Source organism: Elephantulus edwardii, unplaced genomic scaffold (assembly GCF_000299155.1).
Source record: "Elephantulus edwardii isolate Elephantulus edwardi_28Jun2011 unplaced genomic scaffold, EleEdw1.0 scaffold00091, whole genome shotgun sequence".
Classification (NCBI taxonomy): Eukaryota; Metazoa; Chordata; class Mammalia; order Macroscelidea; family Macroscelididae; genus Elephantulus; species Elephantulus edwardii.
The window spans coordinates 11,221,617-11,239,690 of record NW_006399841.1 but is presented as its reverse complement, the minus strand read 5'-3'; the positions used below and the strand labels follow the sequence as shown (position 1 = coordinate 11,239,690).

Here is an 18,074-nt window from a genome sequence, read left to right as displayed (position 1 = left end):
CACATTGAATTCAAGACCTACAGATATTCATTTAAGGCTATTTCCTGGGCCAGAGAGTAGAATTTGCATTGTCTTGACTTACCTGCAAAGAGGGATCAGTTAATAGGGGTGAGGTCAGGTAAAAAATAATAGCAGTAGGGAAGGAAGATTTAGAAATAAAGCCTACAAGCAAATTGGTGAGTTTAGCAAAATGCTCACATCAGAGATAAAAAAATTAGCCTAAACCGGCAAAGACTGTAGGCAGATAAATTTGAGCAGTTATCTTGTGCAGCTTCATGTGTATTTGTCTTTGACATTAGCATGTTTTGTTAGCAAGATTGTCCAGATAACAGAAAGAGCTGTTGAGAGTTATTTTTCAGGCGTTCAAAGACATTTCTACAGACTGAGAGAGTTACAGATTTTTCACTGCATATATCTGCGTAGACAAAAGCTATGGAAATAGTAAGCGTATTTACTTAGTATTCTCAGAAAAAGGCAGAGAAATGTGAGGAAATTCAATACCGGTTTCCTGAATCTGTTTTCTATCACTTTTCTCAAACCTACAAATTACTATCTATATTTAACTTGAACCTAAGGCGACAGTGGAATCCCTGGCATGTTCTTCAATGTCTCAGGAAATGGGGATTTGAGGGGAGTATTTTCGATTATTGATTCTTAGAGGCAACTTTTTCCTCTCATGTTTATTTTAGATATTCAGGTAAAACCAAATGCTCTACCATAATAGAATATTTACTATTTCTTAAAAGTCAGGCACTGATGACTAGTTTAAGAGTGAAATTTATATTCATGAGAGAAATCAGACTGATGGTGTCTTAGTCATGCATAGCCCTTTGACAACTTATATCCAAGGAACCAAGTGAAACAGATACAGATGACAAGCTTGGAACATAAAGTGGCATACAGAAGGATTCAGAATTACAAGGAACACCAAATAGAAAGAGAAACTGGATGAAAACAATGAGCTAGACGTTTATGAATCAGCCCCAGATCAGTGTGGCCACCTTGAGGCAAAACCAGCAGTATCCCCAGGTGCAAATACAGGGAGGCAACTGCAGAGAATTGCCAGGAAGAGGCAGAGATGCTGTGTATACAAACTCAAGGTGGAGTAAGATGAGATCATGAACGAGATCTAAGGGGACAAGTGCAGGAGGAAAAGCAAAAACCAAGGGTTGGGCAAGTACGTATGTTTTTAAATTGAATAAAGCATGTGGAAGGACAATTCTAGAGACCTCCTGGATATATCCCCAGCAGGGAGGCTTCTCTGTTAAAGGCTTAGGACCACAGTGTCATGGGATAACAGTCAATAGGCTTGACATAGGTCTTAAAATAATGTTTTACATCCTAATTTGATGAGTAGTGTGAGCACCTTCCTACAATACAACAGTGGTTTCAACTTGAGCAAAAAAGAATGAGACAAATAAAGACACACACACAAAAAAACAATCCATACGATTAAATCACCCACAGGACTCAGTTCTTCTCTAGCCTAAACCAGTAAGAACTACTTGGTAATCGGGCACCAGTAACCATTTTGATAAAGGTCCCAGGAGAAGTTTCTGGTTAGAATGGGAGAAAAATGTAGAACAGATCTCAGATTCCTATTTTAATTAAAAAAATATTTATAGTACTGGGACATGAGAGGATGCCCTGAGGCTATGCCTTTAAGATACCCTTTGCCCTGGAAGTGAAGCCAGACCCAGAAATTATCTTTTAGCCAAATCATGTATTGACTTTTTAAAAAACTTCTTTAAAATTTTATTTTAATGTAAGTTTACAGAAACTTTGGATTTCCATTCATTCATTTTTGCACTTTTTTCCTGGCCTACCCCTCCCCTCCAGTTTGCTTTTCTTTTTGAAAAGTAAAAGAAAAAATTGTTTCATTGTTATTCAATCCCTACCACCAAGTCCCACTGTGCTACGTTCATTCTGGACTCCTGTCATGACAATAATATCTAATCATATATCCCTTTTAAACAATTCTCTCCCTCATCTGTTTCAGTGCAGTATACATTATTTATCCCATCTTTCTGTCTCCTCTCAACCCCTCCCTATACATATATTGACTTTTAAAATAAACAGTATCCTCTGTGAAAAATGTGTTCCTTTAAACAATCAACTATGTAAGATCAGATGGTCAGCCTTTACCCAGAAGCAAATATGAGACTGCAGTAAGGGATGAGGAAGCTCGAGCCCAATGGAAGAACAACCGGGATGGAAATAACAAGAATGCTGAGACATTATGATCAAATACGACCAATGTCATGGTTCACAAAAATTTGTTGTGAGAACTTTCACCTACGAAACACAGTAAAATGTTCTCCCCTCAAAAGGAATTTTTAATCAAGCCCTCACATTTCTAATCCATCATTCAGAAAATTGAGACAAGAAAAAAAGATAGTAATTTATAAAATAACTTACTTCAAAATAGAGAATTTAATGGTGTTAACTCTATTTTGATGGGTGTGCAGCTACTGATAGTAAATATTTATACTGTGCTTGTGTGAGAGAGAAACATTACTTTCTCCAGCTTTGTAAGAAGTTTCTTTTCCTTACTGAGAAAACACTTAAGATTTGGCAGAATAACTTTTTTTTTAATAAAGACTCCATTTTTATAAAACAATGAATGGAATATTCTCAATCTTCTTTTAAAAAGTCATCCGTGTTATACAAAAAGAAAAACTTAACTGTCATGGCATTGCTTAAGAAAAGTGTTTCAATTTCCATAAAAGAAAATGAAACCTAATGAGAAATAGGGAGGTCTGGTGGCCTCGTGGTAAGAGTTTGCACTGTCAGCCCTAAAGGCACTGCCAACTGTAAGGTACATGGTTCTAATCCACCAGCAGCTCCATGGGAGAAAGATGGACATTCTCTTCCCATGTGATTTAAAGCCTCTGAGAATTCACTGGAGGATTCGCCATGGGTTGGTTCCTACTTGACAGCGCACAGCAACTATGAGAAATGGACACAGTCATTGTGATTCTTTCTGAACTTAGATTCATTAGCCATGACATGGGGGACTCTGATGACCGAGTTAGCCTGTAGGGAGTTGTGTTTCACTCCTCTCTGACATTTCACATCGACCAGTTGCTCCACGGGAGAAGGTTAAACAAACTCTTGAGTCTTGTACAGCGTCCAAGCCCCGCTGGAGCGTCAGCTCTGTGAATTCTGACTCCATGGCACTGAGAGTGACTTCTGTTGTATTTGTTATTTTATTGCATTTTTTCTCCATCTGCAGTGTTCTTTAGCATCATTTACAGCTCTCCAAAGCTTCCTTCTGGAATTAGCTTCTGTGAGTTGATGTGGGAATTACAACCCAAAAGCACCGCCTCTGGATTCGTTAAAGTGTGCACTTCCTGTAGTTAGCTTGTGCTGGAGAAAATTTCCATTTGGCAAGGGCAGTGTAAATTTTGCATATCATTTTAATAGCAAGGCAGGTCAGTAAATTATAATTGGCTCAAATTAGCACTCCCATGAGCGATAAGATTCTTTACCTTCCCAGGACTACACTTAAAAGGAAGATGTTATTTACTGTCACCAAAGTCACTTCCTATCACCAAAGCTATTTTTAAAAATGCCCACTGTTCAGTATACGTGAGGAGATTAAAGGAGATGGGTTAACAGGACATACTGCCTATCTGCATACCAGAAATACATGTTGTTTTAGGCGTGGCAGCGTGGAAATGAGCTGTTACAATCCACTTTCTTTTAGTTGCACAAGCACGTCTTGGCTGTGACATTTCTAGTCATCAAAAGCATTTTGATTTTGAGGTAATACTCATATTACTTGCTAGCAAAGTCATTTTCAGAGTGTCTGAACTCTTTGAAAAAGGTGCATTTTTATATTAAAACAATGAGCAAGCAGAGAAGAATTTTTTTTTTATTTCCATAGCTGCATCTATCTCAAGTTCCAAGCCCCATCATTTAGGAATTCTTCTCTCTCCTTTCAGTTCATGCAGGACAAGGTCATGACCCTGGCAACTGTAAGCGGGGTCTGTGGGACATGGCAGGAACTCTGCCCTGTCTTCATTAGTTTCCATGGTTTTTTATTAAAATTTAAATTCATGTCTTGAGCCCCATCATTCTTCTTCACGCCAAAGGAAGTGTCTCAGCACACGTGTTGGCAGTGTTTTGTGTGTGTCCTTCTCAGGTACCTATATCCACTGTAAGACATCATGTTTTGCATGTGGTTGGGTTTTACCCCTTTGTTGTCTCTTCTTAACTTGATATTTTTAGAGAGCAAGGAGGGAAAGGAGGATGATTCTCACCAGAATGATGAGAACTTCAACCAAGGATGAGAACAAGGAAAGTCACCTACTAGAAAAGAAGGCCATAAATATTCTGTATAAGAAAAGGAATACGCAGAAAAGTGCCACAGTGAATGAAGGGAAATCCAAAGTCTCTGTAAACTTACATTATAATTAAAAGAAAAGGAATATGCATTGGCAAAGCTGGAGAAAGATCTTCACTTTTGTATCTCAGTAACATCGTCACATCAGAAGCCACAGCCATGGTGCCAGGAAGGAGAGGGGGCACTTGCTAGGAGAGAGGTTTTCATGGCAAAGCATAAAAACTGGAGACAAAAGATGCCAGTATGACAGAAGCAGCTGGGTTCTAAAACCTAAACAGTGATCACAGAACAGCAGGGATCAACATTATCTCTGGGGCATGTTTGCTGCACGGTGGAATGACTCATCTGTGCTCACCAAAGGCAGCAGGTAGAAAAAGATGGAACGAGGGGTTGGAAGCAAGGAATTCCGTAGCATGGAAGACGTGGGAGACAACCACAGGCTCTGTGAGGCTTCATGTAGGGGTTAGAACGTCACGCCTCTGGAAAGAGAAGAGTCAAGTAGGACAGTATCACCACAAGCGTGATGGGTGCTTACAATACTCACCCTCAAAGGCCAGAAGGTAGTGAAGGCTGTGTCACCTTACAGTCTATTCCAGCCGCTGTTTTTGTAGAATGAGAGCATGATGTTCTGGTAGTTGCCACTGATTCCACTCTTTACACATGGCAACTGTATCTTTGGTGCATTTTAGCCCATTGTTAGGGCTCTTGCATCACTCTGAAATTGAGGAGGATTTGACACGCTTGCTACAAAAGGCCAAAGACTTCAGCCTTCAATGTAAATTCCGTGTCAACATCAGGAAAACATAAATCCTCCCTACCAGGCCAAACGGCAGCCTCATGATAGATGGAGAAAAGACTGAAGTTGTTAATGATTTCATCTTGCTTGGATCCACAGTAACCTTGGCACTAGCAGTTAGGAAACCAAAGACAAGGTACATGGGGAAAGTCTGCTGTCAGGGGCCTCTCTAGAGTGTTAAAGATCAACAATGCTCGCCGGAAGACTAAGGTGCACCTGACCTAAGCCATCGTCTTTCAAGTTGCTTGCTATGCATTTGAGAGCTAGCCAATGACTAAGGATGGCAGAAGAATCGATGCCTTTGCATTGTGGTGCTGGGGAAGAGTATTGAACCATGGACCACCAGGAGAACAAACAAGTCTTTCCTTAAAAGGGTGAAACTAGATTACTCCTTGGAGGAAAGAATTTCCACGTATCGTATACTTTGGGTATGTGGTCAGGAGGGACCAGTCCTTGGAGAAGGGCGTCACGCTTGGAAGAACAGAAGATCAGTACAAGAGCGGAAGATCCTGGATGAAATGGGTTGACACTGTGACTGTGGCAATGGGGTCAGGTGTGACTGATACAGTCAGGCTGGCTCATGATAGGGCAAAGTTCAGAGCGTTGTTCATGCCTTAATCAATTCAGTGACACGCAACAACCACCTCTCATGCTTGGAAAGGTGTAAGAAAAGAAGACTTGCAGTGAGTTGGATTGACATAGTCATTCTAACAGTGGGCTAATGTGTTTGGCCAGTTCAGCTGTAATCAGAAATGGTGACGGTGATGTAGGATTGGACAGGGCTCAGTCCATTGTTCACAGGGTTACTGGGAGTTGCGGTTGACTTGGTGACACCCAACAGCAATAACAGCAACCTAGACCCATTACTATCAGGCCATCTGCAAACGTCACAGCAGAGTTCTCTCCCCAACTGTACAGCCCAGTAAAAAAAAACACACACACACACACAAAAAAAAAAAACCAATCTCCACTACAACATGGAGACCTGCAGACCCTTAAATACATCTTCCAGAATCGGTCAGACTTCTCAGCTGGCACCAGGGAAAATGGCCCGAGTTACTTTTTCACAATTTTGTCCAACTGCAATTTCATTTGGCAGAATTTCTTCTAGAAAATGCCTCTACAAAGGATTAAAATCTCTCTCGTAATAGAATTTTATAATGGAACTAGAAGTAAACCCTTAAATGTCAGTAATGTGTGTATTAATGTATCTCCAGGTAAACACTCGAGTGACATATTTCATGGGAAATTGACTAGCCTTATGCTTAAGTGACCCTGGAAGGAATGTGCCTGGAGAGCTGAGGTCATTCATCACATATTATTTTGGAGAAAGTGGAGTTTCACTATTTCATTTTCTTAATTTATGGCTTTTATTGGTGAAATCTCTTTCCTCTAAAAAATATTTCACAGTCCTGATATTCATACAGCATTGTTAATAGAAATCACAGTGACCAAGTAGTTTTTGCATAATGTGTCTGTGATTTATACAGAGGTGGTGAGAGTTTTTATGAAACCTAGCTTGTTAGAGTATATGGAAGTATCATTTTATTTTTCAGTATACATAAAATGATGTTTAATATCTACAGAGTACAAATCTGATATATGTATTCTAAGGTGGGATAACAATTAACATTTATTGCAAATGTAGATTTTTATGATAACTAAACTCTGATTTTTATGATAACTAAAAATAAAGCACAAATATCTTGTGCTTTATTTACCTTCAGTAAATCATAACGTTCTCAAACATGTTCAGAGTCATGCCATATACATTTTCACACCTAAAGCAGGCAATAGATGGAAAGTTAGTGGAAATCTTCTAATACATACAAGTCAGAAAGATTTGAAGGATACAGGTGCTGCAGATGTCTATATACCTCTTGTTGTTATGTGCTGTCGAGTCGCTTGCGACTCATAGCGACCCTATGTACAACAGCCCTAAACCCTGCTCTGTCCTGTGCCAATCACACTGTCTCTGACACTCCCATCTCGATTATCCCAGTCACTGAATCAATCCACCTCTTATTAGGGTGTGTATATATAGCTTGCCAAATGTAGACTAAATTCTGTTCATAAAAATGTAATGATCTGAGTCTTTCTAAAAAAACAGTCACTAATCTGCCTCCCAGTACCCACGTGAGCTCCTCCGTGCCCAGGCCTGGTTAACCCATCATGGGGTCAGTCCATCTTGCCAAGGCTCATCTTCACTTTTTGTTTCTCCTTTGCCTTTCTCAATCTAGTACCTTTTTCTAAGAACTGGAGCCTTATAACAACATGGTCAGGTCGTTCGAGATGAAGATTTCCCATCCTTGTGTCTAAGGATCACCCTGATTAGACCTCCCTCTAAGACAGATTTGTGTGCTTTTTTGAAAGTTTATGGGATATTCAGTACTCTTCACCAGCTCCCCAGTTTTTTGCTCTTCCTTACCCACTGGCCAGCTTTCACATGCATGTGAAACAACTGAAAATACCAGGACTTGAGTCAGGTTCATGTTAGTCTTTAAACTGACATCCTGGCTCTTTAGCACTTTCGAGAGGTTTTTGACAAAACCAGATTTTCCGCATGTAATGTGTTTGGGGTTTTTGGTGGTGTTTTTTTCCCCCCTTCTTTTTGACTGCTGCTACCGTGCTTGTTGATTAAAGGTCCAAGTAAAATTAAATCATTGTCGAAAACTTCGAACTGTTCTCATCTTTTGGAAGCACGAATGGCATCCACTTGCTAAACATCAGGCCTCCGGAAACCCTATGCACTTTGATAAATGTCAATAGTTGTAGAGGGGCTTCAGGCCTTTTGTTCATAGGGTCCCTATGAGTAGTGCTGGAGTCGAAAGCAAACAACAGCAACAACAATCATGGTATTGACAATATTGCCAGGAGAGATCAGTCCTTGGAAACAGACTTCACGCTGGGAATGGGGGAGGATCAAAGAAAGGTCAGATGACCCTCGAGGATGGATTGTCACAGAGACTGTAGCCATGGGTCTAAGCATATCAGAGATTGTGACATGCATGATTAAGCATCAGGTTACACCCAGTTTCCAGTCCATTGAGTCCTAGTCAACTCGATAGCACCTAACAACAGAAAAACTTATATTGGGTATTAATCCTGGCATGGGAATTGGCAGATGGAATTTAGTAACAGTGTATTATTAATAATTTAAATTTACAATTAAAAACTCTCTAAACTGAATCTTTAAACCGTATGCTTATGATATTCATTCCAGACTGCCTCATGTCATTCTAATGCATTTGTTCTCTTACCATAAAATACTCTCTTCTGCTTTTGCCAGATTTCAGATGTTTTGACACTGGTCCTGAATTATTCCCATCAAGTGCTCTCATTTTAGGATAATGTTTAATAAACTTGACTTCTTATTCCCAACACCCAGCTAAGGTCTGATATATTGAGCAGCTTTGGAAATTTTAATCTGGCTGGGTAAAAGAAAGAGGGAGTTGACTAACGCTTACTAAATTTATTTATGGAACACTCCGAAAGCAGAGTAAATTGGGGTTGCCTCCTTGAGAGCAAAGTGCAGTTATGGGGCTGGGAGGGCAGAGTCAGTGTGGAGAGTGGAACCGGATGATTACAGCAGCAGGCAGACCCGGAAGAGATGTTGCTTGAATAGCTGCCACTTTCTGCAAATGCAGAACACATGGCTCCTACCTTCTTACAAGCTTCCTTTCCTCCTTGGTTTATTCAATAATAATGTAAGAGAAAACCACCATCACAGTAGCCAGCAAGCCAACCCTGTATTGGATGTTTAAGAACTATCCCCCGCCCCCTAGAATCTAACAAACTGTTTTAGATTTCACATCCTCTTATGTGACTTATTGGCATTTTATGAAACACACTCTGCAAACACAATAGCATTGAAGGATCAGGTTGAGGTCCAAAATCAATATTTCAGAGTGTCTGGACAATGTGCTGTAGACTTGATAATCTTTAGAGACTTGTAGCATTTGCATGCAGAGTGGAAGAGAATCAGTTGCCACATTTTATTTCTACTCCCAATCAAAAACCTAAGCCTGTTCTGTCCAGTGAATTTCAACACATAGTGACCCTATGAAGACTGACTAGAATTGTGTCATAGGAGTTCCAAGACTAAGTCTTTGCAGATGTAGAGTGCTGTATGTAGCTTTATCCCAAGGAAGAGCTGGTAGTTTCAAATGACCAACTTGAGCCAGTTAGACAGCACACACTTAAATATTACACCCCCAGGCTTCATCTGTGCTCCCTCCTTCCCCTGTGTCTTTATCTCTCCATGTCTCAGTGTTCTCCTGTCTTTAAGGCATGTTCCTCCAATGAGGAAAGACTTCTCTTTCCTCTGGAAGGCCAGCAACCCTACTGGTGAGTACTTGTCATCTCTGTGGTCACTTCCAGTGACTCTCCTCTCATCAGAGAGAAATCTTTCACCATTGGGATTGTGACAGAAACACTTTGAGTAGTTGTCACTCACTAAATTTATTTTGAATTTTTTTATATCATTTTATAATTCTTTTGGCAAAAAATGGTACCTTAAGAAAGTTCATCAACACTGTCCTGGTTAATAATGTAGAATGGATTTGGACTCATTTTACCTGTTGCTTGTAATTGTCTTCAACAAATACTTTAAACATTAGTTGGAAGTAAAGGTGATTTTATAAAGAGGCAAGCTAATGTGGTCCAGCATCTAAACAACCGTATCAAAGGATGGGGCGTGGACTCCTTCTTAGTAAACCTGCTCGCATTGACCTTAATCACAAGCACTCTTAGCTTTGTTCATAGGGGCAGAGTTCCTGTTTCCATGTTGTGCAGATAACGCATCTTGTTCTCTAAGGACAACCTACAGTGCGTATGTGTTGTTGGTTTTGTATGCCGTAGAGTTGAAGATGCCATAGCAGACTTTCCAGTGGCTTTTCAGAAGCAGTTAATAACTCGGGAGGAGATTGCCAATTCTTCTCCTGCAGAGAAGCTGGTGGATTCGAACTGTGTGCCTTCGGAATTGCAGTTCAGTTTCTTGCCACTGTGTAGACAATGGCGGTGTACTTTTAGGATCTGGAAGCCATGCAGCTGATTAGTAAGACATCCATCCAATTATCAGATAGTTAATTTCAACTCACTGTGGCCCCTACAGCTCAATGCCAGTGTTTCCAAGACACGAAGTCTTTACAGAAGCTGCTGCCACATCCTCCTCCTGACAGAGGCCTCGAACTGCCAGCCTTTGTTAATCAGCCATGTGCGTAGCCACTGAGCCATCAGGACTCTGTCCCTCCGTATGCCCAGCATTGATTGATAGTATAAATGCTATCTATAGCGTTGCTGTTAAGAGTCGGCTTCACAGTTAGGTTTTTCTTTATTTGTTCCCAGGTTTTTTTCCAATGTTAACAAAAGTCCTTGAGTGGTACAAACAGCTAGGATGCCTGGTTGCTAACCAAAAGGTTGAGCGTTTAAGTCCTCTCAGGGGCCCCTCAGAAGAAAGACCCAGTGATCATCTTCCAAGTAGTCAATCCTGAGGACACAGGAGTTCTCTTTGAAACACTAGAGCCCATGAGGCAAAGCCCAGTGATGGCACCTGGTCATGTATCAGCTGCTGGGTAGGGGCTACAGCCCAGAAGTACACAGCGATGGTATGGCCATGCCCTGTGAAGTCAAGAGTACAGAGTGTCTGCAAGACGTCCTAACTGGTTTACCAGCGTCCCACACATGACATGTCTACACTCACAGCCAGAAGCACTGCTCTGGGAATCCAGTACCTTAGCTGCTTTTACTGTCAGGAACTTGACTGACTCAGGAGCTCTGTATCTTGTTCTGAGCAAGGGCTTTGGGGACACAGAAGAGCCTGGGAATGACTTGTCCCTGCATCCTGGTTTCTCCTCATCTGACAGCCAAAGGGAAATTCTGCCGAGTGGATTCCAACCTATACGGACCCACAGGAGAGAGCAGAGCCACCCTGGGGCTTCGACGCATGTCACGGGTGGAAGCAGACCACGCCACCTTTCCTCCTCAGACTGGCTGGCAAGTTGGAACAGCTGATCTTTGAGTTAACGGCCAGTGCTTAACATTGATGCCACCAGGGCCCCCCGCCAGTCATGGCAATGACTATATAGCATTCCTATGAGTTGCGTTTGTTGTTGTTGTTGTTTTTTATATGCTGTGGAAAGTTTCCTTTAGCAATGACATTTCTTCCTCTTGATTTATTTTACTAGAACTGTCCTATGCGTGGATCTTCAATGAGTACCCATCGTTTGTTGAAGAGGACAGCCGGAGATTTGTGTCTCAGGAGACAGGGCACCTCTACATAGCCAAAGTGGAACCCTCTGATGTGGGGAATTACACGTGCGTGGTCAGGAGTCTGGTGACAAACACCCGAGTTCTGGGTTCACCCACCCCGTTGGTGCTGCGATCTGATGGTATGAATGGTTTCAGAGTACTGTTCTCACTGAACCTTGTCAACTCAAACACAGACAGGAGACAAAGCAAAACAGCACATCTGTAAGATTTACGGCACAGTCCTCACACTTAAAAAAAATATCATAGCTTTGGAATTTTTCCTCAAACAAAGAGTAGATATGAGTAGAAATGGCTGACATGAGTCCTAAAAAGACACTATGTACTTTAGTTTCACTAGACACATGCAGATGTAACACAGAATTGTTTAATTATGATTTTAACAGAAGTTTACAGAAAAGTTAGATTTTTTCATTCACTCATTGTTGTGCATTTTACCCCCTCTACTTCCCCCAGTTCACTTTCTTTTGAAAATATTCATTCATTGTCACACAATTATCTCCCTGCCCTAAATGCAGAATTTTTAAGAACCTCTTATTTTAGTTCACAAAATTTACCCAAGGCACAAGCACCAGTGATGCCCCCTACCCCACGGTTGTTACGGTCTCAGGGTCCGTAAATCACGTGGGAGGAGACTGCCCAGCATTTCTCCAGTGGAGTAGCTGGTGGATTAGAACCCAGTGACTTTGGGTTAGTGTAGCTCCTTAACCCACAGCAGCTGCACAAGACCCCGTATAAGAGGAACACTCAGGTCACTGTGTTCAGACACTCTCCAAAATTTCAAGAAGGTGACAGCAGAGCCTGAACCGTGCACCTGCTCTGTGTGACACTGGCTGTGTAGTCCCTTGAAGTCACCTTTGTCAGCATGAGCTTTTTTTTTTCCTTTTTTTTTTTTAAGATCGGTTTGGAAACATCTCTTAAGAAACAAGCAGTCTTTTGCCCCTTTGCCGGCAGTGTCCGCGGAGAGCGTGGGTCTGCAGGGACAGCAGGTCTGTCAGCCCTGGAGGGTGACCCACTTCCACTGAGCTGTCTGCTGCAGTAGAAAGCCAGGCCACAACGTGACTAAACATATTTTCCAGGAAGTTCTCGCTGAACGTGACCGTCTCCATGTTTTAATTCACTGTTTCTCACCTCTGGGAAACAATTTAGTATGCTTCAATTTGGTGTCTATGCCACCAAAAAGCCATTAAGTAAATTCTCTGGCATAATTTTTGTTCTTTAGGAACTTTCAAGGAGTTCTAAGGCATTGTGTATTTTAGTTTGACTAGAATGTTCCAGCAGAAAGCATCTTTTTTTAAAAAAAATCTTCCCACTTGATGTAATTGAAGAAGTGCGCTCGCTTTCTCGGAACCACTCCTGCCAGTCGTCACTTCTGGGTCACTGAACCCCGAATTCTGAGATTCTGTTTTAAGGCTGTGTGCTTGAACTGTGTTAGAAGTGCTTCTACAGTAGTGAGTGAGACACTTAAACTGCCAGGAGGAGCTGGCTCAAGGCAGAGGAAAAGGGTGTTTTGTTAAAGAAAACTGAGACGCAAAAGAACCACTGAGGCTAATCATATTATCTTCTGTATTTACAGGTGTGATGGGTGAATATGAGCCCAAAATAGAAGTTCAGTTTCCAGAAACTCTCCCAGCAGCTAAAGGATCAACTGTAAAATTGGAATGTTTTGCCCTTGGAAAGTAAGTTTTATAACATTTATTCCTGTGTGCAGAAATATCAGATTGCTCTAAGAGATCAAGATGGTTTTTAACAGCCTCTCTTCCTTTTCCTTCTTTATTAAAATTTACTTTCATTTAAAGCAAAGAAAAAATAAAGCACAGGAAAAATGCACATATGTAATTTAATTTTAAACTTTAAAGGTAATTTGAAGAAAATGACTATGCCTTCTTAATTTCATAAAATAGATCAGTGCTATTTTTTTCCTTTGCATTCCCCCCCAATCATAATTAACACAGGAAATTGCACTATTTCTTTATTAGAACATCAATTTAAAGACGAGATCTTTGCATCAGGCTTATGCAGGCAGTGTAGTTCTAAAAAGAGCAAGGATCACAGGGGGATAGTCCTGTCTGACCTTTCCCCACTTTACAGAAGGGAACTGTTCCTGTTAATAGCATCAGGGACACAAAACTAGTTCCACCAGGTCAGACATGCTCCTGTCTTCTTGCTGCTACTTCTGTTTTACTGCTTTGCTGGGTCCAGAATCCAATGTGACCGTTCACAGACCTCGCAGAACCATATTAGGGAGCTCAAAAGGGCTGGCTATATAATTCAGCTTAGTAGCCAAATACAGTCATTCGATCAGGACAGCTTTCAAAATGCATTTGCAGGCATGTCAGCCTTGAGCCTCGTGGCTTTAGGCCTATGAAACAAAGTTATCAGTCCTGCTATTATTGCCCCCAACCCCGAATTGTCCAACAAACTTGAGCAAAGGCACTTAGCTTAGCTCTGGTTCTGCCTGTGGGGGTAGCAGTCCCAGGGAGCTCTTTTCCTGTGGATTCTTGGTTTGGCTGTCCTGCAGCTGCGGTCGGGGTAACTGGAGCAGGAATTTCTGGGCCCACAGGATATGCTACATTGTCTTGCTGCCGCTTCTTCACTGGCACGAAAGGTCTCTTTCTGCTGCTAGATTGTTCCATTTAACCCCCTTGTGGATTGGTAAGAGAGCCAGTCCCTTTGTGAGAAGGCTAACATGCCCTACTCGCATACTCCCACCCACACACGTGGTAAAGTCAAGTTCAGGGGCCAGAAACGATATTTTGAATGATAAACTCTACAATAGTTGACAACTGGGGGTGGTCTGTGTTTGAAACCTGTGTTTTTTGTTGTCCTCACCAAAATTTCATTTTGTCAAGCCAGAAAAAGTGTTACCCGTTCACTAAAAGTAAGTGGCTTGACTCTTTTTCTTAGTCCTGTGCCTCAGATTAACTGGAGAAGAAGTGATGGCCTGCCATTTCCCAGTAAAATTAAACTGAGGAAGTTCAACGGGGTGCTTGAAATACCCAGTTTTCAGCAGGAAGACACAGGTTCCTATGAGTGCATCGCTGAGAATTCCCGTGGGAAGAACGTTGCCAGGGGCCGTCTGACTTACTATGGTGAGCGTCCTCGGTGGGCAGACCTGTCACTTCTGTCTTCTTCGCCTTTCCTCTAGAAAATCTCACTGCCATTGCTTTTGGGGTCAGGGAACATGGCATGCCACAATTTCAGTCTGAATCTCAGTCTGGGTTGTTTTGTTCTAGACCTTAATTAAAGAGGAAGTTTACTTAATCAGAAACCAAAACATCAAATCGTACAAGAAATTAGAAACAATATTCTACAATGAATATAAAGCTTAAAACCATTTCCTTTTGCATTTATTTAAATGATTCCTACAATATTCAATTTTTTTTTTACATTTCTCCCGAGGATAGTGTTTTACACTATTAAACACGGTAGGAAGGGAGTTCTTCTGTCCTGTAGAAAATGTGGCATTGTGTAATCTTTGGCACTTACTAAAAAGAAAGCTTCTGTCTTCAGGACAGAGGTCCTCTTTCACATTAGACAAACCAAATCAACACAAGCTCTTTGCGAGTTCTTCACCACGATTATCTCCCTTCTGATAATGTGTCTTTACGTTGTTAGCTGCCTTTAATCTGCAACTATAGTTGTTTCATGTACTACACAGATTAAGTAAATAAAGGATAATAATGTTACCTTTACTTAAAGTTTGTTTGTAGGAAAATTATATTCCTAATTTTTTCCTTAAGAATTGGTTTTTCAACTCCCTTAAAAATGTTTAAAAAAAAGGAACTGCTGGAATTATCACTTAAACTCAGAGCACATATATTTCTATTTAGTTATTAGAAATATTGAGAATCACCCACACAGTTGAAAATCAAAGATAATCTCATTTCATTCGTGGCTGATAATTTCTGAAAGAAAATAACTTTTAACATAAAAAAGAGAGAAATTATTTAGGAATGAACTACATTTCATATTGGACAAGTAATTTCCATAATTACTTTTTTAAAAAGCAAAATAGAAGCAAGCACAAATCATGCATTTTCTATAAAAGCTCAATTGCTTTAGTTCCATTTCAGTTTCGTTTATAAAAAAGATAATTTCTTGAGATTGAAATGGAAAGACAAACCTTCCTCCTGGTTGCAGTTAAATAGAGACACCTAAACTATGTCTCCACGTGGGGGATGCAAATGTAAATTCCACAGTAGACATCACATGCATAATGCAATGTGAAAGCACCAAGACATCACACCTCCCAGTGTTGGACCTAAAATGCAAGCTGAGACTTGGCTGAGAGTGCCGTGTATTGAATGACTTCCATTGTAAGTAGTATGTTGCTTCCATCGGCAAAAAGAGTTTTCTAAATATCTTCTGAAACGTAAGAGAAAATTATAACTCCACTTGATCAAAGTGATTTGCATACATAATTTAAAGTTGCTTGGCTTATTTCGTTTTTCTTGTTTAAAAAAATCATATTATGATTCAAATGGAACCAATTTATCCATCTTTTCTGCCTTCATTTTAATTTGCACAGAGGTTCATAAGATGCTCACTCATTTGTATTTAATTAAGAGTTATTTCTAACTTGAGGAAAATATTTTTTTTTTCCCTTCACTGTAGAAGTTTCTCTTCTCTGGATGTTAATTTTCTGTGTGTAATTAAGACTCTCCCTGCTGTCACTCATGTATTAATTCATTATCGGCATGATCTTATGATTCAGGCATGCACTTGGAAAATAAATATCAAATGTGTTTACCTCTATCCAAAGAGAAACGAGAAGAAAATTGTTAAAATCTTGAACCTGTTATCAAGGAGTCGATTGTGACTCCTGGTGACCCTGTGGGTGGCAGAGGAGAAATGTGCTCTGTGGGTGTGACCTTTCCAAAGCAGTTCACCAGAACCATCTGTGGCATCTCTAAGTGGATCTGAACCACCAGCATTCTAACTATTTGGAACACTCAGGGACACTTAATTATCTACTAACAGTTGAATAATTTTTAAAATAAAGCTTAATAAGTCTATCTTAATTAATGACAGATTACAGCCTCCTTCTTCAAACTAGAAATGGCTAAAATAATGTTGTTAACCATACCAAGTCTACAATGACTCATAGCGACTGTATGAACAATAGATCTGAACCCTGCCCTATCCTGTGACATCTTCATCTCTCTGACACACTTGAGCCCACCACTACTCAAGAACCAACGTTATGTTCATTCATTAATCAGTCCACATTATTAAGGGTCTTCCCTTCCTTCCCTGAACCTCTGCCTTCCCAAGCACGATGTCCATTTCCAAGAACTGACCTCTTCTAGTAATGAGTCCAAAGTATGCGAGACCAGCCTTCCCTACAAGGAGCACTCTGGCTGTACTATTTCCAATACATACTTGTCCTTTGTACAGTCCATGGGATTAAACGCCATGTTTCATATACCCACTTTGTAAATGTTGTTGTTGTTAAGTGCCGTCAAGTTGAAGACAACCGATAGTGATCCTATGAACAAAAGTCTTAAACACAAAACTTTCCTCTTTTCTCCAAGTTCAGTTTCTAGAGGCAAGGACTATTTTTTTTTTTTTAAGTGGATGCCACTCCTGCTTCCAAACTTGTTTTATTCAGGAACACCACAAAATCAGCAGCCTGAGGACCCAAATGTCTTTTTTCCATTTTTCTTTTTCCAAATGCCTTTTAAAATAGGAGGCCAAATCCAGTCAGCTTACACCCAGTGCAAGCAACGGCCACACCCAAGTCTCAACCCCAAACATACCTTTGCAGAATTCGGCTATTCTACTCATCTCCCCAGACTGGCGGCCAAATGCCTTTTTAAATATGAGGCCAAATCCAATCTGCTCACACCCAGTTGTGAGCAACGGCCACACCTAAGTCTCAACCCCAAACTCAGCAAATACTGAGGGAAATAGATTTTCATCTTTATGCTGCATTTAAGCCATTGCTTTAAGCTTTTATCCACTGCTGACCAGCACATGTGTCCACTATTCTTTTTTAGCTGGATGGCTTTTTTTATTTGCTTGCTTGTTGTCTCCATGCAGCAAAGCCTCACTGGGTGCAGACTATAAAAGATGTGGAAGCAGCTGTGGAGGACAGTCTGTTCTGGGAATGCCGGGCGAGTGGGAAGCCCAAACCCTCCTACCGATGGCTGAAAAACGGAGATTCTCTCGAGCTAGAGGTACGGTTACCCAGTACATCTCCCTTCTCCTGGTTGTGCTAGGAAACGCACTATCATCTAGCATCTACTACAACTGGGTTTCTGGGGAGCTCTGGTAGCCTACTGGTAAGGACCTGTGCTGCCAACACAAAGTTATGGAGTTCAAATCCACAAACTGCTCCATAGGAGAAAGATGAGCAGTCTCTTTTTGTGCAATTTACTGTCTGAAATCCTGCTAAAGGGCCAGCTGTGGGTCGGTTCTGACCCAACAGAACACAGCAACAGTGCCTCCATGTGAGTGGTGCGGCGGGGAGTGGGGAGAGTGGAAATCAAGTGTCTGGAATGCCAAGGAGTGAGCCTTTAAACTGAAAACTTCACTGGAAAAAGGCAGTTTGATAATTTACTATATGATACTATCTGGTGTGTTTTGAATATTGGAATCAGAAAGGTTCTTCCTTTAATCACTTAGAGAATGTAGTTTTTTTTTCCCTTTTGACTTGAC

The 18,074-nt window shown here is 40.9% G+C and overlaps 1 protein-coding gene across 1 annotated transcript in view; it reads left to right on the top strand.

Moving 5' to 3' along the window:
• CNTN3 (contactin 3 (plasmacytoma associated)) overlaps nucleotides 1-18,074 on the top strand; it is a 292,769-nt gene that overhangs the window by 183,317 nt on the left and 91,378 nt on the right. The window contains exons 5-8 of the mRNA XM_006890641.1: nucleotides 11,330-11,533; nucleotides 12,988-13,090; nucleotides 14,319-14,503; nucleotides 17,457-17,593. Of these exons, the coding sequence (XP_006890703.1) occupies nucleotides 11,330-11,533; nucleotides 12,988-13,090; nucleotides 14,319-14,503; nucleotides 17,457-17,593 (629 nt within the window). The remainder of the gene's footprint in view (nucleotides 1-11,329; nucleotides 11,534-12,987; nucleotides 13,091-14,318; nucleotides 14,504-17,456; nucleotides 17,594-18,074) is intronic.